General features: G+C 34.5%; 3 protein-coding genes across 5 annotated transcripts; 1 reads left to right on the forward strand and 2 right to left on the reverse strand.

The window, feature by feature from the left end:
• Positions 1–233: 233 nt before the first annotated feature.
• LOC106138704 (uncharacterized) lies at positions 234–19,335 on the forward strand. 3 transcript variants are annotated; one of them, XM_060953977.1, is made up of 7 exons: positions 238–1,514; positions 1,711–1,893; positions 2,234–2,446; positions 2,714–2,953; positions 5,446–5,649; positions 7,227–7,347; positions 10,197–10,873. In XM_060953977.1, the coding sequence occupies exons 1-7, from the start codon at positions 726–728 to the stop codon at positions 10,265–10,267; spliced, it is 1,821 nt and encodes a 606-aa protein (XP_060809960.1). In that variant the 5' UTR covers positions 238–725; the 3' UTR covers positions 10,268–10,873. The 3 variants fall into 3 exon arrangements, with proteins under 3 accessions (XP_060809964.1, XP_060809960.1, XP_013195403.2); XM_013339949.2 differs by lacking the exon at positions 10,197–10,873 and adding an exon at positions 15,203–19,335 and having other exon boundaries at positions 244–1,514; XM_060953981.1 differs by lacking the exons at positions 2,234–2,446; positions 10,197–10,873 and adding an exon at positions 15,203–19,335 and having other exon boundaries at positions 234–1,514.
• LOC132904072 (acetylcholine receptor subunit alpha-like) lies at positions 3,072–4,465 on the reverse strand. Its single transcript, XM_060954003.1, has one exon. It carries the CDS (start codon positions 4,348–4,350, stop codon positions 3,100–3,102), a length of 1,251 nt encoding a protein of 416 aa, XP_060809986.1. The 5' UTR covers positions 4,351–4,465; the 3' UTR covers positions 3,072–3,099.
• Positions 16,894–22,853, reverse strand: LOC106138705 (dnaJ homolog subfamily C member 5). Its single transcript, XM_013339950.2, has 2 exons — positions 22,115–22,853; positions 16,894–17,123 (listed from the first exon to the last, which is right to left on the reverse strand). Exons 1-2 carry the CDS (start codon positions 22,701–22,703, stop codon positions 17,098–17,100), a joined length of 615 nt encoding a protein of 204 aa, XP_013195404.2. The 5' UTR covers positions 22,704–22,853; the 3' UTR covers positions 16,894–17,097.
• Between the last annotated feature and the right edge of the window lie 3,297 nt (positions 22,854–26,150).

Consider the following 26,150-nt stretch of genomic DNA (forward strand, 5'->3'; position numbering starts at 1 on the left):
TTTCATCGAAATCGAACCATTAGTTTTCACGTGATGCCTGAACATACAGACAGACAAAAAATTTTTTAATCACATATTTGGGTTTGGTATCGATCCAGTAACATCCCCATGCTATTTATTTTTTCAATATTTTCAATGTACAGAATTGACCCTTCTACAGATTTATTAAATGTATAGATTCTAAAGCGTGGGTTTTTGGACAAAGTATCTGTGAGTTGAATTCGTTTTTTTTTTAATTAAAATAATATAGTAATCGGTTCCATAACAAACACAAATCACAATCATGCGAAAGATGTTGGGGGATGTTTTACCACACACTAACCGATTAGCGCATTTGATGATTGGTTAGTACCAAATCAACATATATTTTTTAACAGAATCTAATACAAAGGATGAAAATCTTTTAAGCTATTTTAATACCATGTTCTTAACGTTTTTCTTTTATGCACACTTCAGTAGGTATAAAATTATTTAAACCTAAATGCCTACTTAGACATTAACCACGGACATAACTGATTGCAGTTTCATGGACACTACTAGCTAGCCACTACTTCTAGTATGATAAGAAATTTGATTGCGTGCGGTTCTGATATCAAATTGTTTACAAGATTTGTACAATGTGAATACAAACGAAAAATAAAAATTACAGAATTAAATTTAGGTTTTGCTTATATTGAGTGCGATTGTGATTTTAGCGAGCGAATACTATGAGAATGTAATTAAAGATGTTAAAGTTTTTTTTGTTGATGATGTCATTCAAACATTATAGTGAATCTCTTCGAATTTTTCCGCGACCAGTTTATCACCTGACAGCACCATCGCGTCTTCAAGTATACAAATGTAGAGTACTGCATCGCTGTGGAGACCTGGTAGACTTAGAAGATCTTAGTGGACAAGAATATTATGATAAAAATAATAATTTAAGAATGGTGCATCATTATGTGACTAAGGATACAATAGACGCGTTGATCAACCCATATTTCGAAACGACAAGTAAACCGGCCACTGATAATTTTTTTTACAATAGTATTCCTTTAAATTCACACCTAGGGAATCACTTTATTTTTAATCATCCCACCTATGATGTCAATAACTACAGATCAAGTTCTCCAAAGTATGATCCGACTCCTATGTCAGTAAGTTCTTTAACAAAATTGAAAGAAATCGTAACGAATAAGGTCAAAATTGCTTCACGCATATGGAATGCAAAGCATCGTTATTTCGAATCCGATATACCATCATCATTTGCCAAAAATGAAATTGACACACTTGGTGCTATTAATAAAAGCAATGTTCCTTCACATATATTCAATACAGAGAAAAACTTATTTGAATCTGAATCATCAGCAATACCCGATACTGAAATTGACTCGAGTGTTGATAAAGAAGCAAAACACTATCTAGAAAGTCACATATCCGATAATACCACTAATATTTCATTAGCTCATTCTCAGAGATTGTTACTAAACGAATTTAAAATTGGGTTGGACAAACTTGAGCGGCAATTTTACATGGTAAGACTTATATCATTTTACCTACTGCCTTACTTGAATATCCATGATGAGCAAAGATGCCTTCAAGACCTATTCTAAAATAATTCCATCCATAATATGCATTATCTTAATTAAGACCTTTCCTGCAGGTCTTTTTAAATAACAGAGGTTTGTGTTAAACCACCAGACGTTTCGCCTGGTTTTTAAACTTTTTCAGGTGACATTCAACAAACTTAAAAACATGACTGCCGGCGGGTCTCGTGCTGAAAACGCTATCAGTTTCGTCCAGTCCGCCCTCTTCGTGCAGTTGATATTGCTGGCGGTGTCCATTGACAGTGATAACGATGTGAAGATGAAAATTGACAACTGCATTGGAATACGAACGCACATTTCAGACGCAGTAAGGACGTATTTATACCGTATTTATTTTCAATATCTTAAAATAGTAAAATCACGAAATTAGGACTAATACAAAGAATAAAAAAGATGGTTCGCGTTTTGCTGAACCGATTTTGATGGGGTTTTCAGGAAACTATATGTTACACTTAAGAAGAGGTTTCAGAGTTTCTGAAACCGACTTCAAAAAGGAGGATATCGAATGAAGTCGGTTCACTTGTTACAAAAGTTATTTTTGTAGTTAATTAGATACCTAAGTGTGAAGTAACCGATTACAATTGTAAGTTACAAGTTTGAAATATTTTTTAAATTATACCAATTAGTAAAAAATGTGTCCATTTTAGGAAAGAATACAACTTATAGATGATGTTGTCTCGTCATTGCCAACTGCGAGTCACGGTTTGGTATTCCGCTGGTCATCTCACTTAGTGTTGGGACGGAACTATAATGTTAGCGACGCATTCAGAAATGGCGCTGCAGTTGCATTGCGTCTACATTTGGACCAGTTCAATGGAACAGAATCTCCGAAAATACTAAGTGAAATATTGAATCGAATGGTAATTACTTCACCACCCCAATAACAATCTCAGTTCGATCTAAAGTTTTGGCTGGCAGAGAATGCATTTATTTTACCTAATGTATATTTTTTGTTGCTTTCTTTTTTTTTCTTACGCGTTTCGGCACTATACTTAACCCTTTTTGTCCTTAGGGCTTTGACTCCAAGCAGTTGGAAATGAGATGCCTACGACGATTGGGTTTAGGCTATGTTGAGATTATCTTTCCTAATATCTGTGAAGTTTATTATAGGTATTTGTTTGTTGTAGGTGGAAGAAGATTCTAATGGCGCTATTCATAATACATTCGAACCAGAAGACCTTTCTGGGACCATCAGCGCAGTCTTCTTAACTACCTTATACCTTCGTAGTCGATGGCGTACTGCGCCAACTGTCTTAAATGGTTCCAGGATCTTCCGAGATGCGTATGAAGACCCTGATAGGACAATTCGCATGATACGCATCAATGACATGATGCGGTACGCCAATCTCATCGATTGCGATGCTGAGGTAGGTAAACTACTTAGTGATAATGTTTGAAATTTATTGAAGTTTAACCAAAATACATGAATTTTTATATTGTGATAGTGAAATAATACTTAATTAATGTACTTATTTTGTCTTATAATGTAAATAATGACTACCGTTTTTATACATTAATTATCTGCTGGAATATAAGTGACAATCAATATTAAATATGCTAAAAGAGAAATAATAAATACCACACTATTTATGATGTTACAAAATGTTACCCAGTCATTAGTGGTGCGTTGAGTTTCACTGCTGGTGTTACCTTCATCTTCTGCTAATTTCGTTTTCAATGAGTCACTGGGGTCAAACTCCGTGAACACCACATATTTACCTGGACCCGTTCTCACGAGATGAGCGACGTATGTGATCCATCTAGGAGTCGGATCTTCGCGCTTCGTGAGTGTCATTAGCAATAACGTTACCAGGATTCCAACCAGTGTCAGCAGCATGGAGTCGCGGACAAAGAGTAAAATAATGGGTGTATCCGCTCCGTGTTTTGGAATATCGTATCCAATTTCCGTCAAAAATATAAAGTGACCAAAAAGACTAAAGCATAATAGCAACAACCTTATGTTGTCTTTTACTCCCAATAAAAGCGATGTCAACGTCAATAGAACTATTACTATGGAGGGAACAACCACAATAGCTGCTGGTCCGGCGGCTTCCCTCTTCAGTACAAACGTATACTTTAACATTGGATATGTTTCATTGGGACAACAGGCATATTTCCCTGGTAATCGTTCGTTCGCTACACGCAGAAGTCGCCAAGCTGGCCCGTTTTGAAAATCACTTAAAACGACAGGAAGGTTTGGATAAAAAGTGTAATTCACTTGTTCCCCTTTGTGCATCCAAGAGCCGAAGTATAAAGTGCAATTTTGGCGATCGTAAGGCCATCGTCGAAGCGAAGTGCTGCAGATCCCAGAATGTGCAATATGTGGCACACATGTGACGTTTCCTACAAACCCTAAGGAACAAGTGGTGAAGAATTGATCTGACTGGTACATAGTTGCATCAGAGTTAAATAACGCCATACGTGGTATCCAGATTTCGTGACTTTCAACTTGGATTTCTTTGATGTCACCATAGTCAGTCGGATTCCATGTTAAAAATTCGTCTATCCAGTTCATCGCCACCCAGCTGTGGACGGTGAATGTTTCTTCGAGATAGTCAAAACTTAAGTACTTGACTGCAAAGCGTACTTTTACAGTTACAGCCTGGGTGTGATTTTTCACAGGACGATAATCGCTGTTATAGTCGGTGAACAAATCTTTATGAAGTTGGGCTTCTTGATGTAAGATCTGCTCCCGGTAAATATCCGCGCTGGTGAAGGGAAATAGGAAAATCCAGAGGATTGCACTCCTAGTTACACGGTCCATGGCTGATCACTCACTAACGTTGGTGTATTTGAGTAACATATACTTTTGGGTTGGTACTGGTGTTATGTGATACTCTTACACCGCCCCCAAAGATAAGGAAAGTGCGTGTGCCATCTGCAATAGTTATTTGTATATTTATCTTATATTATGGATCGCCCGCAGGATTGCTCTCGTTTAAATTTTAGTTCTTGTGTGTTTTTCTGATGTCTATATTAGCTACTGTAAAGTTTCATTCAAATCCAAATGAGCAAGAAATAAGTGCCGTGTGGTTCCCGGCTCCAACAGAAAAAAGAATAGGACTACTCCATCTCCTTCCCATGGATGTTGTAAAAGGCGACTAAGGGATCGGCTTACAAACTTGGGATTCTTCTTTTAGGCGATGGGCTAGCAACTTGAATCTTTTGACATTTGAATCTCAATTCTATCAATAAGACTTTTAGCTCTGTTTACCCCGCAAGGGATATAGACGTGATGATAAGTATGTATGTATGAATTTTCGGTGACCGATTCCGCGTGTAGTACTAAGATGACGTATGAGGCGAATAAAAGACATCAAAAATGTGCTCTAATCAACATCGCTATTTGAGACGGGTTGATGTAGATTGTAAAAAAAAAAATAAGTCATCGAACATTTGATATTATCAGTTTTACACAGATTGAGGTACAGCTTGTCTCGGCGGAAAAAACACAGCCTACTAGTAAATTATACCTAACGGGAGGCATACGATAATTATCGCTAATGTAAAACAATTCGAAATGTGAGAATCACGGAGCCTAATAGGAATACTTAGTAGAAAGTGCCCCTGATCTGTTACACGAACATGAGGCAAAATAATATGTATAAGGTTCCATTTCATCCGGTGGAGACATAATGAGCGACATAGATTTTGAGTCTCCCTTGGATGGAGACCTCGAAACTTAAATAATTATATATCCTTTCATCTCAATCTGTACATTGCAGGGCCTGTATGCTGTCTCTGATAAATGAACCCACTGGTATATATGATCTGTCCGAGTCGACACGTTCAGAAGAAGGCCTAAACAGTTATGTTCCACCCAAAGATTTTTAGTGCAAACTATTTACTTTTGTTACAGGCGATCGAAGTTTTTTACGGTAAGCCTGGTCTCAGCGTACTTATTTTGGTGCCCCGTGGACCTTCGCTCAGGAGACTGGCGGCGTATGTGGCCGAAGTAGGGTTGCCTCTCATTACGGGCGCCATGAGGAATGTAAGGGTAGCTGCTGATTTGCCACTCTACACCCTTCGAATGTCACTGTTATTGCCTAATAAACTTGAGGGAGTAAGTACCTGTCATGATACTTGTATAACAAACTAGCTTTTGTCCGAACCAGAAAATGTAGCCAATACTTTACCTAGAATTTAACTTTATCCATACAATATTTTGTCAAAATCGGTCTAGCGATTGATCGGTAATAAAAACGTAATAGACAGACAGACTTTTGCAATAAAAATATTTTGTAGTATTTTATTTTGAACTAGCTGTTGCTCGCAACTCCGTTTTCGTGTTATTGGAAATACGAAGGTTACGGTAATTAAATTTACTCAAATTCACCAAAATACTCGTAAATTGAAAGATAACTTACAAACTTGGGATTCTTTTTTAAGCGATGGGCTAGCAACCTGTCACTATTTGAATCTCAATTCTATCATTAAGCTGAAGCATTTAGCTGAACGTGGCCATTCAGTCTTTTCAGGACTGTTGGCTCTGTTTACCCCGCAAGGGACATAGACGTGACCATATGTATGTATGTATGTAAATTTAAACGAAGTTTGGCATTACATAAGATATAATTTCGATTAACAAAAAAATACTTTATATCCCGAAATTCTCACGGCAGCGAAGCCCCAGGGCATATACATACATACATACTGAAAATCACACCTTTTTCCCTTAGGGGTAGGCAGAGACTACGTCTTTCTACTTTCCACGATCTCTGCATACTTCCTTCGCTTCTTCCACATTCATAACGGATTCGGGTACTCTTGACCTGACCCTTTGACGTCCTTAATTTGATCAAGATACGTTCGTCTAGGCCTTCCCACTCCAACCTTTCCCTCCACACTCTCTTTGTAAAATACTGTTGACAGCACATATTTAATAATCCGTACTAAAATTAAATAGAGAAAAAATATTCGTATTTTTGTTTATAACGAATAAACTCAAAAAGTAATGGACTGATATATCATCAGGCAGAACAACTTTTGCTAAGACGTCATTTCCGTACATATTACAGAGTAGCTGTCCCTTTGGCTTCCCCATCAGATCCAGATCTTCCAGTTTTTTTCGCCAAAAGAATATGCTCATCAGGTTTTGTTCAGACGTCTTTTCCATAATTCGGTCAGACGTCTTTTCCATAATTCGGATGATTTAGCTGGTCTATAATAGTTCTGCACCAGGTGTTCTAGATCCAGATTCCAAAATAAATTATTCCCTATATGTTGTTGTTATGTATGTGTTAATTTCAATTAAATATGTAGAAATTTAATTCATTCTATTTTTTTATTGTTTTTATTTTGTAAAGGTTTATTTGATGAATAGTTTTTTTGGCTTAAAAGTTGGTATATCGTGTTATGCTATAGATAACAGAAAGTCAAAAGACTTGATGAATCCTCACAATGGTTTTTTTATTTTGCTCGCTTATGTACCTAATGGTTGATAAAAAAACTTTAAATTGTTATCTTATCAGGGTAACGTAAAGAATGAAAGTACTTGAAAACCTTGACTCGGGGATTGTGGTCAAAGGCTAACCAAGGGCTCCTCCACAGGCAAGACGCAACCACGACAATGGTAGGAGGATGTTAAGGCAAATCAAATTATCAAAATATTTAAACAGATTTTCTATCCAAATGTTTCAGCTGGGCTTGTCTGATCTACTGCACACAGATAACACTACAGATAGCCATTTGAGAATGTCGCACGGTCTTCAGAGGCTAATGTTTTGGGCCGAAGCTGGACGCACCGCATTCAAGGATGATGGTAAAACTTAAAAGTCAATTAATATGTTTATCTTAAGTTTTTATTTAATATGTTATCTATATAAGGAACCTAAATCGTAAAAGCATTTTTAAAAGTTTACTTCTATCCAAGTTTCCATATTGGTCTAATATCGAAATAAAAAACATATTTAGTTATGTCGTGATTTGCTGTTTTCTTCAGTATTTTTACCAATTATATTTAAAATCGACTTGTTTTGTTAATTATTCGATAATCGATACATATAATTTTAATAAATATAAGGCAACATTCCAATAATTGCACAACACGAACATGTAAACATTTGTTACCAAATCCTCCAATCATGAAGCGTCGCGCCATTTTAGATCAGCCAATAAGATTCCAACCTGTTGTATTTTTTATTTTAACCATTAAGCTTCACTTGTCAAATGGAATCAACAAATCAGGGAAACTAATTTTGAATTTTTAGTCTATGGTAGTCCTTACATGATTGGAGATTGACCTTACCAATCGAAGACATTAAAACGTTTTTCGACATTTCGTATGAACCAAGTGGGGATGACAGTTTTCCTTTTTGGATAAAATTTTTAGAAGTTTGTCTTGATTGATTCTCCAAGAAACAAACACGAATGCTCGGTACGAGAGCTGTTATAATTATTATTATAAAGTGCTAAGAGTTATTGTTGAAATTAAGACTCAATAAAACAGTAAAGAAACAAGAAGAGTTTTTATTCGCAAAACTTCAGAAGTACGGAAGCGAGTCCAGACAGCCCACAGGAAATTATAAGGTACGTTAATAAATCCTCTTACCGTGGCCAAGACACCTTTAGCCGTCACCTTGGTGACTGATTTAATGAGTCTGTTAAATCAGCGGTATGAAAATCCATCCTGTGTACATTGCACGAGGTACACGCACCCTTTTCCTTCCCAACCTCCAGTCTGGGGTCTTAGGTTTCATGGCGTCAGACTTTCCTTGCTCATTTATTATTCAATACACCTATACTTACGCAGGGTAGGGTATTTTAGGCATAGGACATGAACAAACCACACACGACACTGCATTTTGAATACCTATTACGTACCTACGTTTGATTTTATAGTGTGTTCATTCTGTTAACGTGATTAAAGTAAAACGAAATTATAAAGTATAAAGATGTCCTGTTATTAGTGTAAAAGACACCTACCTAGCAAGTTTCAAAATAATAATAATTAATTGAATAATTTTGATTAGAATATCTGAGATTTCAGCGTCATGCTAAATGTTTTCTTTTATTTCTCTTGTTAATACCCAGTTACGAATGTATGAAGATAATTAAGTTTCAAATTATTTAGTTATTGAATCGAAAATGTAGAGAACGCGTAGGTAAATAGGCAAATTACCCCGGCCGCGTTGCTATGATACGCGGCTGAGCCGTACCTCGACTCCCGCGCGCCGCACCGCAGCGCTTCTCCGCGACTCGCGCGCTGAATTAACTTCGAATTTGCGTTCGTTGCACATACAGCTAGGTACATATCTACGTCTACCATAGGACTTTTTAGATAATTTATTCTGTTTTAATTCCGTATCAAACTTTCATAATGTACGCAGTTAATACACAAATAAAAAGTGAAATAAAAAATATAATGATATTGCTATGTAGGCACTATAGGTAATAGCGAAACTATTTTCGAGAATTTGGTATTTATGATTCATATAATTTGTGCTCATAGGTACCCAAGATGTCTACACAGATTTTAATTTATAAATATAGAAGTGTACCTAATTTTTATTTCATACATGAGGTAGATAGTATCAATTGTAAAGAATCAGCCATGTGAGCCTCCAGATACTGTAGTCAATCAGCCATGTGAGCTGACCATAGGCCATGTGTGCCTCCAGATACTGTAGCTAATCAGCCATGTGAGCTGACTCAGGCCATGTGTGCCTTACGATAGCGTAGCTAATCAGCCATGTGAGCTGACTCAGGCCATGTGTGCCTTGCGATAGCGTAGCTAATCAGCCATGTGAGCTGACTCAGGCCATGTGTGCCTTGCGATAGCGTAGCTAATCAGCCATGTGAGCTGACTCAGGCCATGTGTGCCTTACGATAGCGTAGCTAATCAGCCATGTGAGCTGACTCAGGCCATGTGTGCCTTGCGATAGCGTAGCTAATCAGCCATGTGAGCTGACTCAGGCCATGTGTGCCTTGCGATAGCGTAGCTAATCAGCCATGTGAGCTGACTCAGGCCATGTGTGCCTTGCGATAGAGTAGCTAATCAGCCATGTGAGCTGACTCAGGCCATGTGTGCCTTGCGATAGAGTAGCTAATCAGCCATGTGAGCTGACTCAGGCCATGTGTGCCTTGCGATAGAGTAGTTAATCAGCCATGTGAGCTGACTCAGGCCATGTGTGCCTTGCGATAGAGTAGCTAATCAGCCATGTGAGCTGACTCAGGCCATGTGTGCCTTGCGATAGAGTAGCTAATCAGCCATGTGAGCTGACTCGGGCCACGTTTGCCTTGCGTTAGAGGAGTTAATCAACCATGCGAGCTGACTTCATGCCATGTGTGCCTTGCGATAGAGTAGCTAATCAGCCATGTGAGCTGAACATGGGCCGTTTGCTTCTCATGTTAAGGTATAAGGTATGATCCTCGGCCACGTGTGCCTCGGAATGGACATAGCATATGGTAGAATTAATGGCAGGGACAGACTGTTTTGAATATAAGAGTTATATGAATGGTTCTTCAAAAAAAACTATATGTTTTATGTATGTAATAGATACTTCGTTCCGCAAAAGTAGTAAAGGTTCTTATAATATAATGAAGGGTTCCTCCTTAGCTGTTATTAGTAGTAATTATGTAATATTACAGCCTTTATCTTTTTATTTTGAGGTAATGGAGCGAAGGAAACATATCAGAGAAAAAAGGAAAGGTCCTGCATGTTCACTCTTGCAACACAATAAGCGAGCAAATACTAGTACGAAATCTATAACCTCAATGGATAGGTGGGAGATTGAAGATGTGAGTCAAAATTCGCCACCAATTACCCTTAATAACCAGTCGACGATGGAGGAATCTGACAGTGCATTCTCCCCCGAAGATGTTATGAAGTTGCTTATTAACTTCCAGAAGAATAAGGCACATTCTAGTAATCTTCATAACAATCAGCTAAATAACGTTATACCGGAGTTTGATCCATCAAATAAAATGCAGTCTGTGGATAGTTGGTTAAATAAAGTTAATGAATGTACCGTGATATATGAATGGAACGAGAAGCAAACCATACATTTTGCTTTACAAAAACTTGCTGGCCAGGCAAAAAAAATGGTATGAATCACTTCAGACAGTTGTATTTACGTGGGAGGAATGGCAGTTCAAAATTAAAAAGGCTTTTCCCAATGAGCAAAATTATGGTCGGCTACTCGAGGAAATGTTAGCACGTACTACTAGGATAAGCGAGAGTTTTTGCGATTATTTTTATGACAAGCTTAGTCTTATAAATCAATGTAATATCGTAGGAAAGAATGCAGTAGACTGCGTTATACACGGAATTACAGACAAGTCTATTAGAAATAGTGCACAAGCTTTGAATTGTAAGGATCCAGAAGACTTACTGGGTTTTCTCAACTCCCAAAAAACATCCGAGATACCCTACTTTAAAAGGCGCGAAATACTTAACAAGGATTTAGGTGACCGAGGCAACAACAATCAGTCTACTTTAGATAAGAAAAAAATAATTTGTTTTAATTGCCGTACGGAAGGTCATACATTTCAAAAATGTACAAAACCCTTAATTAAATGTCAAAAATGCAACAGAGTCGGCCATAACGATTCGACCTGCCGAATAAATCCATGAATGTAGTCTGATGCGAGACTCTGATGCAAATAAGTTATCTTTAGCTTGAATATACACTGAACTTCCCCTTATTAAAGGATTTGATCAACTTGACGGTAGTTCCCAAATACAAAAGTTTTATACAGTTAAAGCTGGACGAAATAGGTCACCCGGGAATAATAAAAACAGTTGAGAAAGTCCAAAGTCAATTCTGGTTTCCCAAACTACGCCATTTTGTACAAAAGTATGTGAAATCATGTATTGAATGTGCATACAATAAAGACGAGGCGTGTCATAAGAAAACTGGCCACTTATTTCCAATCGAAAAGGTCAGCAAACCATTTCATACAATACATATAGACCATCTTGGCCCATTCACCAAAAGAATAAAGGGTTATTTATACTTATGTGCTCACGATTGTAGACGGATTTACAAAATACTTGTTTGCAAAACCGGTAAAAAAACTCAAAGCACAATAAACGTGCTAGAAAATCTGTTTAATGATTTTGGATTACCATGTCGCATTATACATCGACCGTAATTACCGACATAATTTTTGTAAAGCACACGGAATTAAACATGTACTTAACGCAGTCGCGTGTCCCAGAGCGAACGGTCAAGTAGAACGTTTTAATCAAACTATCTTGAGTGCAATGGCTAAACATAATACAAACAAGAACGAACGCGACTGGGACACGTGTCTGGGTAAGAGTCAGTGGGGCATCAACAACACTGTACACGCTGCAACACGTACCTCTGCAGCAGAAGATCTATTTGACACACAGTTTAGAGATAACTTAACAAATAAACTTAACATTAATGTAGATCAATCAATAAAAACGTTGCTGAATTAAAAAAAAAAAAAAAATAGACTCAAACATAAGACATGACCAAGAAAAGCAAAAGATACGATATGATAAAAATAGAGTTCCTGCGGCAGTTTTTAAGAAAGGAGATATTGTAAAAATTACGAGAACAAATTTTTATAACCAAGGTAACAGTACAAAACTTATGACAAAATTCATGGGCCCTTATAAAATTACGAAAACATTAGGTAACGATAGATATAGTTTCAAATATACCCAGCTTTAGCAAAAATAACAGAAAGTTTGAGAGTGTTGTAGCAGCTGACCGCATAAAGCCATGGGTTCAATCGGAATCTATGGACAGTGACACAAGTAGTACCATCGAATCCACCGATGAAAGCGATGATAATATTCCATTATCGGAACTGCAACAACGCATCAAAACTATAATTAACGATTATTAGTCAACCGTTTCATTTTTGTTTTTAATTTGATAAAATTGAGAAAATAATAATTTCTAGGTATGCTAACAAGTACGAGTGTCGTGATTATTTTTGCTTAAAACTTGCTTTTATTTTTCTTTTGTCTTATATAATTTTCTGTTATTTCTATTAATTGCTGTTATAAACATGTTTGGTTTCCGCTAATTGAATTATTAATTATTGATTATTGTTATAGTGCACCAGGAGGTTGCACTGAGTAGGACGGCCGAGTGTCGTGATTTGCTGTTTTCTTCAGTATTTTTACCAATTATATTTAAAATCGACTTGTTTTGTTAATTATTCGATAATCGATACATATAATTTTAATAAATATAAGGCAACATTCCAATAATTGCACAACACGAACATGTAAACATTTGTTACCAAATCCTCCAATCATGAAGCGTCGCGCCATTTTAGATCAGCCAATAAGATTCCAACCTGTTGTATTTTTTATTTTAACCATTAAGCTTCACTTGTCAAATGGAATCAACAAATCAGGGAAACTAATTTTGAATTTTTAGTCTATGGTAGTCCTTACATGATTGGAGATTGACCTTACCAATCGAAGACATTAAAACGTTTTTCGACATTTCGTATGAACCAAGTGGGGATGACAGTTTTCCTTTTTGGATAAAATTTTTAGAAGTTTGTCTTGATTGATTCTCCAAGAAACAAACACGAATGCTCGGTACGAGAGCTGTTATAATTATTATTATAAAGTGCTAAGAGTTATTGTTGAAATTAAGACTCAATAAAACAGTAAAGAAACAAGAAGAGTTTTTATTCACAAAACTTATGTGGCGACATCTCTACGCCACAATTCACAACAACCAATTACGCAACGCTATCAGTCAAAAACAGCGAAAATCTTAATCATAAGCAAAGATTACACGGATTGGAGCATATGTAAGTATACAACCTCCGACACAACATCGTCGAAGCTGCAGTTCCCCAGGCCTAGCCTTGCCTGGCGGCAGATCTTCCCTTTGTGGCGTTCGAGCCCGAACTATCGCTCCTGCTTCAGCTAACAGCTGCTTTTATCCCCGCGTACTTTGTTAAATTAATTATGACCCTAGTCTCGATCTACACCAAAAGGGATTTAGTCGTGATATGTGTGATTGATAAATGACATTAATCGTGTTTTTATAGATAAATAAGTACCTATTTGAACAAACAAAAATAGAATTAACCAACTTTTAGTCGTGCAGTTAACGGTGTTGTCTTGATCAAGCAAGAGGTACTTATAAGCTTTCCAAGATTAAAATAGCACGTTGATAATGTAATATGAGTAGGTACTTTTATTTCCATTTGCGGAACTAAATAAACGCGTGTCCAACAACCCATAACATTGATACTTAGCCATTTTCTTCAATTCACGTGCGTCACGTGGTGTTAATTAATTATACCCAGTAAATAACAGGTTTTAATTAAACTTAATTGTAAGCGAAATTCGTTTTCCCTGTCACAGATAAGTATAAGATGTAAACTTTTTGTTACAAAATGTTAGAACTATGCACACAGAAACGGCCGGTTAGAAAACGCGTAATTATGAATCAATACAAACATTGAGGCAAAGGGATTTATTTTAATATCTACCTGCGCATTATTGACACGTCTGCAACAATGGTGATTTTTAAATACCATTACCGTGCCGTGTGGTTCCCGGCCTTTAGATGACGTCACATTTCTAATACCTATTGGATTTTATTAATTTTCTCAAAAATACATCGATACCAAAAATCAACTGATATTTTGTTGGATCCAGAATAGTAAAATGAAGAAACAGTTATTTTTGTTTGGGTTCTTAAAATAATTAAATGTTGTCAATTAGCACATTCACCTAGAAAGCTTTCATGCTGGTCAACAAAGGAAAAAAAATTGTGTGTGCCAGCTGCTTCTTTTTCCACCCAGATTGTGAGGTCAATCAAGGCAAAGGCTTGTGAACACGGGATCTTGGAATCCCAAGTTTATTACTCACAAGGTTTATAAATTTTACCTGCCTACTTCCTAAACAAGATCTTCATATTTTCGCAATTCCAGTGGAACTTCAGCCTAAGTGGCTTAGCTTTGAAGCAGCTTTTTCCAAATTTACTAAAGTTATCACTTGCTTCACTTTAATCGTAGTTATTAAGCCCGATTTACAAAAATACGACGCTGTGCTGTGATATGCGCGGCTTCCCACGCGCGCTTACAATCGCCTCAATTCCAACATAGACGACAATGTTGGTAATCGGGCGATTTTTATTTGACGGCCTCTGTGGCGCAGCGGTAGTGCGCTTGTCTGTGACATCGGGGGTCCCGGGTTCAAATCCCGGCCAGGGCATGATGAGAAACGAACTTTCTCCGATTGGCCTGGGTCTTGGATGTTTATCTATATAAGTATTTATAATAAAATATAGTATCGTTGAGTTAGTATCTCGTAACACAAGTCTCGAACTTACTTCGAGGCTAACTCAATCAGTGTAATTTGTCCCGTATATATTTATTTATTTATTTATTTCACTATACGAGACTTTTCAAAATGCAAACAATGTAAAACAGATATAAAATTACCCATTATTAAAAAACAGTGGCCTGTTCGCCGCAGTGGTAATGTTTCTGCCTCAGAACTGGTTTGGGTCAAGATCAAAATCTTTAGGTATAGGTAAATTATTTAGTGTTGTTTAGTTTGTATCCCATGACACTAGTCTTGAACTGTCTTTCGGGCTTGCTCAGTGTGATTTTTGTTGTTTATTATTCATATCATAATATTAGTATCGCTTTGGTTTCAGGTATCGAGTGGGATGACCCGCCACATATGAGAATCGTCGTTGATAGGCCATATTTGTTTTTTGTTAGATGGTATAATATGACACTTATGAATGGCAATTTTGTATTATGAAATTTGCGATACAAATTGAGACTGAGCATAAATTTTGATAAAGGATTTCTCTAATCTCTCTAGTGCTATGAATCATCACTCTACAAATTTTTAGCCTTATCTACAGGAAGACCGTTACTCGGAGGGTTCATTACCTCTTAGACTATAAGAAATGTAAATATTTCGCGACAGATTGTAAAAGAACAGTCATTTCATGACAGGCAAAGCTTTAACAAAATGCTATATATGAATAGAAACTGCAATTTAACAGTTTTTTTTTATCGCATGCATTGTATTGAAATCAAGTATTTTCATAATTATTCTGGCCTGTCCCTATTACATTGTCACTTCTCTGGAGAGGAGCCCGGAGCCCACTAATAGGTAATCACGAAAGGGTAAGTTATTCGGAGAAGCAATACCCGTTTGACTTCAGCGTCGCAAAAGAACCTGGCCAGATTTGGATTACGTCCAGTTGCCTGCAAGTGTAGGTTTCCTAACTATGCTACTACTACTTACCCTCAATTCTTGGTCCACAATGAATGTTATTGGTAAAAACTGTTGGAAGTACTCACTTGTATAAGTTTATATTAAGTTTTTTTGGTTTTATTCTGAAAATGCAATGTAATGTAACTTATATGTTCTTTCTTACTGTTTACCAAAAATACAGAAAATTATAAAAAAACAAAGATTCTTAATATTATTTACTGTATATTAAAGTAGCAAACATGATATTAACTTCTTTATTGGAAAGTATGTCAGTAATTATAAACTTTTTGTAACTGAAAAGTTATTCAGCGTATCGATCACGCGTATCGTATTGATCAAGCAGTTGGCAGAAAATAGTTTTTAGAAGTGCCTACTAGGTAGTAGTTAATAAAAAAAATTATCCTAGGAGGCTATTCACAACAAAAAACTCTCGTCTCAATAAACATCACTAGTTTAACTTTTTAACTAAATATCCCCATAATTCTCAGTTATTCATCCGTGCCGTATGCCGACACTTTGTGAGTTTCCATGCTGGTCTGGTACAATATACCTAGTGTGTAAAAATTAATAAAAGGAAAAGTTAATAAACTCGGAATTGTTCTTGTTTGGCGATGGACTGCAATTTCGATATTTCTGAGAATGTTACAACATACTGTTTGTAAAGTTAGTTGTAGGTATTCCCAGTAAAAAAGAGTGCACACTAGGTTTTAAAAAGAAACCCCTTTACATTAGAATATATAAATAAATTTATTTTTAGAGAAAGATGCAAAGCAATCATGTTTTCTGCACAACTAAAGATAATTTTGATAGCTTTATTATTAATATGAGCCATATTTAATTCATAGTAGTAGAAAATCGCTTATCAGACTGAGCCAGAGGATCTACCAACAGAGAAAAATGGCGGGAGATCGTGAGGAAAGTTGGCCTCATTGTGACCACGACCGCTCTGGCAACATTGAAACGACAAATAAGTAAAAAATAATCTTGGATAAGAATGAAAACCTACAATAGAAGGTTAGAAACTAAGAAATATGTGATCGAAGGCTCGATCGTAATTGATGCATTTTTTTAGTAGGATTTTTTGTTTTGTTTTGCCGACAACTTAAATACAATAACATTATTGCCAATAACTTTAATTAATAGCAAACATAAACCTGATTAAGCAATATACAAGTAAAAATAAAGTAAAAAAATATAAATATAAACTTAATTAAGGCTTACGTTTTGAAATTACATTAAGTAGTGCATGGTAGTGATTATTAAAATTCAGTTCCTTATTTTTCTTAAGAATTATTTTAGACTAGTATAGATGTGAATACTTCATGTGTATTTTGGAATACTGCTTCCTGAAAATAAAGAAATAAAGTAAATTAAAAAATACGAAATAAACAAAAGTAAAAATACGGCAAAGTTTTTGTTATAGGTTTTGGAATATTTAATGAATAGATCATAGTTATGCATATATTTATTCAATTCAAAGTTTTCAAGTGTAATTACATTATCAACATTTCCAATCCTTATAACTTGACATGTCGTTATATAAATACTCGTTGACTAGTAACAGTATAACACATGGTGCAGTCCTTGCTCACGCTCACGTGGGTGCTTGATTTTTTTACTGATCTCATCTCCAATACTCAGTCAAGTATTTACTCGTGAGCTCGAACTGCGATTGTGATTTAAGCCGAAATAACATATTAATTTAGAGGTTTATTCAACTATTACACATTTGAATCAAACTAACACTAAACATTAAAAAGTTAACAGTGAGTAACGATTGCGTCGTTAGGATGCCTTTTACAAGGGTTAGTAGTCGATTGGCACGAAAATAATTCGCACGATCGTGCGAATTGTCCCCTTCAAGAATTAGTAGTATGCGATTCGAACGCACCTATATTTTATCGAAAAGTACAGTCATGTACAATATACTAGAATATTAATATTAAAATGAAATAATTCTCTATTGGCATCGCACTCATGCACAAAATACTAGTTAAGAGGTAAGATGAAAAGTTTTGTCAGTATTTAATATGAAAACTTATATGAACACCATAAAGAGGATATGAATCCTCTTTATGGTGTTCGTATAAGTTTTCATACATTTAAAACAATACTTTAGCTAATTAAAACGATTTTTTAAATTGTAATTACGAAAATTTAAAAAGATTTATATATTTATAGTTTCGTTATATTTTTCGTTGTTTTTAAAATAAGCTTTTAGACCATTATAAAGTTAATTATTTAATTTTGACTTACTTTTTTAAACAACATTATTTTTAACAAGACTCAGGAGTTCACAAAAAGTTGATTTCGGTAAAATCTCTAATAAGTACCAATTTGTGTTGATAGGCAAAGTATTTATATGAAATATATTATTATACCTGTGATTTAAGGTAAATGCAAGTTTTAATATTACCTGTACGAACGAAAAAAAGTACCTATAAAAATGCAATACCAAATATTTGATTATAAATCGTACTAACTGTGATTTTAATTGTAATCTTGGTTATAATTATGGTTTTAAGTTATTTAAACTGTGAATTATGTAAAATCACTTTCTGATAGATACAAAGTAAAATATAGTACCTTGATTTCCTTAAAAATCGTTTTAACTGTCCTGTATTAAAAGAAAGCATTTTGTACGTGAGCGTATTTTTTCTTGAAACTTTTCGATAAAATATAGGTGCGTGCGAATCGCATACTACTAATTCTTGAAGGGTTCTTGGAGGGGAAATTCGCACGCAATTTAAATACTTCCGTGCGAATCGCCTACTAAAAAAATATTTTTATTGAAAGGGGACGATTCGCACGATCGTGCGAATAATTTTCGTGCCAATCGACTACTAACCCTTTTACAATCTCATTTTCAAAGTGAAACATAATTTTAATATGAGATTGTAAAAATAGCAAGCCATGAATGATAAAACCGTTTAAGTGTAATTTATATTGGAATATATAGTGAACCTTGTACATTTACACAAGCAATTGGTGTATATAATGAATTTGTCTAACATCCTTATTAATAATGACATATCCTTCACATCTACAATAATGACGAATACTTCTCCTTAACAAGCTAAGCTCAAAGACGAACGGTAATAACTGATACTTAAACACCCCCTGAGATACTAACATTTAGTACTTATACTACTTATTCTCAACATTACAATAACGTTCTCGAGACAAGAAATTGGTTGTTTCGCAAAAAAACTTCATTCACTTGAAAACGTATTTCGTTTTGTAAAAAGACAATGTCGCTGCACTTGAACATTTACAATATAGCCGCTTGATTGTTATTAACCAAAAGGCTCGCGCAATTTACTTACAGATTTTGCATCGCATTCACCAGCCATGTAAACTTGTGTTATTTAAATAAGGTGTGAAGTTGTTGATTAACATAAACATAAATACATATGGGGTTTGTTTTCTTAATAAATGTTATCAAAATTAAATATAATTCATTAAATAATATTAAATAGTTAAAATTATTTATGAAATTTTTGGGATTTTTCCGTTTCTCCGATCTGAACTCAGATTGGTAGGAGGAGCGGGATTTGTGGTTGTGTCGCAAAATCATTTTTTAGATGTTTGATGAACTTTTTAGTTTTGTTATTTCCAACTAATTTGTTTAAAACTTTATGACTAAACAGAATTACATTTACTTTGAGTTTTTGCTAAAATTAGGTAAAATTGTGAATTCTGCAACAATAACTTCTGTTTAAAGAAAATGTTAGTCTCTAATGTTGGATGAAGCGAAGGAAGTATGTAGAGATCGTGACAAGTGGAAAGAGGTAGTCTCTGCCTTACCCTCCGGGAAAGAGGCGTGATTTTATGTATGTATTTATGTTAGTCTCCCCATTTATACAAATAATAATACAGTTTACCTCTTTTCTGAGAAGAGCATAAAAGCTGTAACAATCCACTTCGTGCTCATAATATCGGCCTTTCAAGATCTACTGTTTCATACGCCTGCATAGGTTTTGCTTTCTGGGCATGGAAAATATCGAGCGAGACAATCACACCTTTCACTCTAAAAATAAGTATAATGAATACCGAAAGTAAAACAGAGATAAGTCCATCTAAATTCGGTAGTCTAGATCATGTGACCATGTGTTAATGAACCTAGCTCTCTAAACATTGGGAGAGACGATTAATAACAATCTTATCTTATCATAAGTTCCATCTTGGTCATAGTCTAGTAATCACTTAAGCTAAAAGAGAGTACTAATTTGCTTTACTAGAATTAAATTTAGATCAATGGACATTGTTACATTTAGTTCGAAATAATGTCATAATCCTTATACATATACATATTACATAACGAAGTCTTGCGATTAAATAAAATTGATAGAAAAGTTTACGGCAGGCCACGCGTAGAAGCGAGCCAGCGAGATTCCAAGGAGTCTAGTCACTTCTGCAACATGTCACAGCAACCTGTTTAGTCAAATCTACGGTCTCACTGAAAAATTGCATTCATATGATTACACAACCTGCCTATATTCACAAATAGTGTAATAGGCATGATGACTAATTTTTGTGTTAGTGATTAATTTAGTTTCACAAAAAAAACTAAAACATTAGTGAAATAATTGCATCAATCTCAAAAAACTAACTAAGATAAAACATTATTTGGGCGAGTCAAAAACGCCTATTATAAACGCTACTTAAGTATGATGTGACACCTTTTTCTTGTTCGCGTCATGAACTTTATTTGTATGGCACCTACCTTAGTTATTGCATTTATGGATATGATGTCTTAATTAAAAGTTGTTTCATATTTTTGTTTATTCATTCATGACAAAGTTATTTTTAAATAATTTTGAATTTTTTAAATAATTTTTCCCAGCATACTTTGAATGGATATAAAACATATAGGAAGTCAAAATTAGAACTAAAAAATCACGTAATGTATTTAATTATGTGTATTCTATCATGTTATAACTAATTAATATTGTTTTAAGACCTTGTCATTATCCCTATTATGCTTCAAGACATAATTATTATATTTCAAATTATATATTGACTCTCAATATAAAATGTTTGTTTTGATAAATATTTTGCAAACTAAACAGTGCTGTAACAAGCTAAAACAATGAAATGTGGAATGTGCATTCCTAATTGAAAAATATTTTTAATTTTAACAAAACTATTTAAACCTAGTGCTTATATTATTTACCATCAAAGTACATCTCATCTAAACATTTCATGCCTCATATGCGAATATTTATTTCACCTATTAATGTTTATTTTATTTTGAAAATCCCATCAATAGTTTATTAATAAATATTTATTAAAAAAATAATTTAAATAAGTCATAAGTACCAATTTGGTTTTGGACCTTAAAAATCTTGTCATCTTCATAAATAAGTTATAAACATTATAAATGAAATATGTTTTCATTTGACTTATCAATTTTGACCTTAAAATACAGACACAGAAGATTTCATGGAAATTATTATAATATATTGTAGTTTTATTTTAACAGCCATTTCATATTTTTATAATTGATAAGTGCCATCCATTGTTTATAATAAATGAAACCTGCAAAATGAAATTTGGCAAGTATGAAGGTAATAAGGTATGGCTTGTTGGTACTTCATATCATATTTGTAATTTCATTTTAACAAAAATTTAGATCCCATTTTTAAAAATACTGACTTATTCATGGTTCCTTTCTTGTGTTTTTGGCAGCAACTAAATATTTGAGGATTCATGGAAACAATCTAAAAACATAAAGTATACCAGCATCTTTTGATTAAATTGACAACATGAAATACATCACCCCCTGAAGCAATCAATGAGAATTTCAGATAAAAAGCAGCAAAAGAGTCCCAGTTACTTATTGCAACATACATATTTACTGAAATGATTATTGAATAATAAGGATAATTTCCTGTATATTAATTCTGATAAATTTATGCTAAACTGGCAATATTAAAACACAAAGCATTATTTCCATCTTTTAACTTTGCTACATTGTATTTATATATTGAAATTTCTAAATCTTAAAATTATCATGACTTCATATAGGTAAGTATAAACATATAGGTACATTTATGAAGATAAAAGATAAATTAACACATTATGATATCTTGGTAATCCAATGACATGAGTTGACTCATGTTTTTACTACATAAAAAATTAACCTACCTATTTCCACTGTCAAATATCACATGAAAGTTTATGAAAAACTTGAAGTTTAATGGAAGAATTTAATCACTCACACTGTGTACTATGAATTAATGTTGTAATTGATTCAAATAGTAAAAACATTTAGTTGACATAATTAGACCATAACCATGAGGTACTTATTGAGAAATTCCATAATTAACCCCACCTGTGTTGAGCCCCGTGTTTTCTGAGGCACCGCCGCCCACGGCTGGCGGCGCGGGCATGGCAATGGGGGGTGCCTGGTCCCCTTTTGGACGACCCTCGCCACCTGGCTGCACTGTCACTGCTTGAACGCCGTCTGAATCATCGCGCTCCAACGTGTGATAATCCCCGGATTCTTCTGGAGGGCGAGGCTTGCACTTCCCACAGCAGCAGTTACAGCAGCAGCACAAGCAACAACAGAAGTAGCATCCGGTGAGAATTCCGCAAATCAAGAATACTGCTTTACACCATGTACTTGTAACTACGAAATAGGCATTGACGTTTTCTTCTCCAAACTGTTCGGCTATGTACAATCCGAGCGATCCGTAATTATCGTAAATATTTCTCTTGGTCGCGTCGCTAAGTATTGTATGTGCTCGATTAACTTCTTTGAACTTGTCTGCTGCTTCCGGATTGTTCGGATTTTTATCGGGGTGGTATTTTAATGCCAATTTTCGATAGCTTTTTTTCACATCATCTGCTGTAGCAGTTTTAGGTACTTGTAGTATTTGATACAAACTATCGCCTGCAGTGGAAAGTTTTCTTTTATCCATTTTTACAGCTAACTTGCGAAGATAATACAATTTTCGCCGATAAGAAACAGTGAAACAATAAACAATTATGGAGGAAAATGTAAGAAATTACTCTTTTTTGCTGTCAAGCCACAAGCACACGACAGGCAAGACCACAAACAACATAGAGTTGACAGGACAGAATTCATTCCTTTCATTCATTTAAAGACAAATCAGTGTTGCCATTGCCAAAGAATAATTACATTATTATGTACAGAACATGTGAACAGACTCCCCTATGATTGCAGTGCAGGGAGTCTGTTCATGATAGTAGACAAGGCATAATGTAATTAGTCTGTATGTATTTTTAAAGCTGGGTATGGTTAATATTTATATTTCCTTACCATCTCCCTCGTACTATTACTTCGGAAAATCAAAGTCAAACTATCGACCGTTATTGCAATTTAGAATAGAACCACTTCATATATTTCTCATGGATGACGTAAAAGACGACTAAGGGAGAGACATATAAACTTGGAAAAACCTATTTAAACTTGGGGTAGCAACCTATCGCTATTTTATTACATCGGCACAACCATGCAGACTTCAGATTGAGTGGCGACACTGCTTCTTACATATAGCTAGTCAGTGTCGCTGATAAGGAAAGGAAACAAGTACTTACGAGATTTAAAAATTACCCCATTTAGTTACTGTTAGTAATGTTAACACGTGATAAAGAATGGTTAAGTGTTTTTAAATATTTAATGGTTCATATCAATTTTATAACTATAATAATAGTTTAAAAAGAGTTGTCCTTGCTGGCATGGAAGAAATGGAAATAGAATTTAATAAAGAAAATGTGTCACAATTTTATTTCATTTGATGATAAGTGATCTCGCTACATGATCAACAGTCAACACTGCGTTGGTAACTTAAAGAGAAAATAATGCCTTTGATTGCAAAAGCATCTTCGCGACTTCGGATCTTTTTCTAAGAGGCAAATTTCTTTTGAGAAATGATGTTGTCACAATAATATAATTCAACCACATCTTTTTGTGAGAAATTTGAAAATAAATCACAAGTGAACTCTAACATCCGGCCGTGGTCCGTTTTTTGTAGTCAATTAAATTTGATGAATTCATATAAGAAAATAATCAAGAAAATAATACGCAAAACAAAAATGTACACTTTCTTTTATTGGGTATTTTGCAAAAAAAAAAAAACATCAATGTACTAACAATCAACACATAATAAAACAGTTTAAAAATCTGAACATTGGATAGTTTATTTCTATTACATATTACATAAAAACATAATTAGGCGATAAAGAAATAAAAATAAGAACACTGTAAGTTTAGTAGTGTAATTTTCTTATCTTTTTCTTATGGTGCAATAAAGAGTCTATCTATTTGTAATGCTAGACACATTAATGACAATTCAAACTTCATTCTTAAAATAAAATGTGTTAATTAAAAAATGTTTCAGTTTTTCTTATAAAACAGGAGATGATGATTTCTAAAGTTTAAAAGCGTTAAGTAAACAATAAAATAAAATAAATATAATAAGTGCTTATAAACAAAAAAATAGCGACAATTGAATTAGCGTAAAAAATATAGTATTGTTTTTATATAATATATAGCACAATTAACTTAAAAATAGTACGATACTATATAATATAGTACGGGTGGCAACCCTAATCAACACTGCGTTGGTAACTTAAAGAGAAAATAATGCCTTTGATTGCAAAAGCAGCTTTTTTCTCATACAGACAGTAAAAACCAGTCGAAGAAATATCTTCGCGAAAAGAAAAAGATAAAAAAACTACACTACTAAACTTACAGTGTTCTTATTTTTATTTCTTGGGGCGCCCTTTGGTGTGGGATGCTACTTGTGTCGACACACTTGCGCCGTCTCATCTTCAGGGTATTAAAATCTAAGGCCGGTTCTGCTGCAAATTAGGGCAGAAAACCTCAAAAGGCGCAAATATGTAGGTATCGGTAATACCTATACTTTTGAACCTTTTGGGGTGGAAACTCTGGGACCGTGGGGCCCATCTGCCCATCAGCTTTTCCGACAATTGTCGAAAAGCTGATTGAGGTATCTCGTGACCGGAGGGCTGGAAATTATCTGGCTCAGAGAATCAGCATTGCCATTCAAATTGGCAATGCTGCCAGCCTTCTAGGCACACTCCCGCATGTTGATGCTATGCAGGGACTGTACAATTTATAAACTAAATTTTAGTTTGTAGTCATCTTTTTTCTTTATTTTTATAAGTAGTTTTAGTTTTAAATTAATTAGTTTGTAAGTATCTTTTTTCTTTCTTTTTATAAGTAGTTTTAGCTTTAGCTTTAATTTGATTTAATTATAATATTTATATAATTGTTAATATTAAAAGTCAATATAATAAAAACATTTCTCGCTAAAAAAAACTTATAAACAGAGTTTCGTATTTAGATTGTAATATACGCTACATAACTTTTTTTCTTTCTTGGCATTATTGTAAAGAAAATCTACACGTAGGTAAACACTGTCCTAATCTATCTGTCAAACTTTCAAACACCTTTTAACGTAATACAAACATATTTTATGTTTGTATTACGTTAAAAGGCGTTTTTATTATTACGTGATAGATAGAGCCAACTGTCTAAAAGACTGAAAGGCCACGTTAAGCCTCAGTATGGTTTAATGATGATGTTTGAATTGAGATTCAAATAGTGACAGGTTGCTAGCTCATCGCCTAAAAGAACCATCCCAAGTTTCGAATTCATTGAATTTTACAAACTAAAAACTGCTGGCATACTTTGCTACCAGACCAGGATGGAAGCTTCATTAAATATAATATAATAATAATAAAAAAGTTCCTATCTTTTTAATAATTATTATCACTATCTCTACATATTATAAAACAATTCGCTACACGGTTTCTGTTTCTATATATTTATGCTTAAATCTTTGAAACTATCCAACTTGCAATAGGTACGAGTATATAGGCTGATTCAAGAGGAAGATTTGTAAACAGGTAACTATATAACATCAACATTGCACCTATGCAAAGCCAAGGTTTGTCGTTAGTATCACAATGATGAACAGATATATTTTAGAAAGATAATGTAAATACATAGGTACTCTTGACACCAGAGTCAGATTGCATATTGACTGCACTTTGTTCTAATGTTGAAGTGAAAGCAATGCTATAATAGTAGAATTCTTATTATTTGTTTTCAGTTAGTTCTCTATAACATAGTCCATAGGTACAACATTTCATATGCCACGAAACAACTCGTACATTTAATTATCTCGGTTTACTTTTAGCACACTCTACTTTCTGTTTTGAAACCCAATTTATTTCTTTTATGGCTGCATTACAAATATGAAATTTCCGTTAGAGGTTAAAATAAATTAACTTTTGAGGTAGGTACCTATGTAATGAAACCAAAATTTAAAAGAAAAATATGAAATCTCATCATTTATGTAAACATTACATTAGAT

This window comes from Amyelois transitella, chromosome 4 (genome assembly GCF_032362555.1).
Source record: "Amyelois transitella isolate CPQ chromosome 4, ilAmyTran1.1, whole genome shotgun sequence".
NCBI classification, from domain to species: Eukaryota; Metazoa; Arthropoda; class Insecta; order Lepidoptera; family Pyralidae; genus Amyelois; species Amyelois transitella.

What these genes read in the sequence shown, in the direction of transcription:
- LOC132904072 (XM_060954003.1), bottom strand. Translation starts at nt 4,350, where the DNA reads ATGGACCGTGTAACTAGGAGTGCAATCCTCTGGATTTTCCTATTTCCC.
- LOC106138705 (XM_013339950.2), bottom strand. Translation starts at nt 22,703, where the DNA reads ATGGATAAAAGAAAACTTTCCACTGCAGGCGATAGTTTGTATCAAATA. An exon ending in AAACACGGGGCTCAACACAG is followed by an intron (nt 17,124 to 22,114) that starts GTGGGGTTAATT and finishes CTTTATTTTCAG; the next exon opens with GAAGCAGTATTCCAAAATAC.
- LOC106138704 (XM_013339949.2), top strand. Translation starts at nt 726, where the DNA reads ATGTTAAAGTTTTTTTTGTTGATGATGTCATTCAAACATTATAGTGAA. An exon ending in GAACGCACATTTCAGACGCA is followed by an intron (nt 1,894 to 2,233) that starts GTAAGGACGTAT and finishes TGTCCATTTTAG; the next exon opens with GAAAGAATACAACTTATAGA. An exon ending in GTGAAATATTGAATCGAATG is followed by an intron (nt 2,447 to 2,713) that starts GTAATTACTTCA and finishes TGTTTGTTGTAG; the next exon opens with GTGGAAGAAGATTCTAATGG.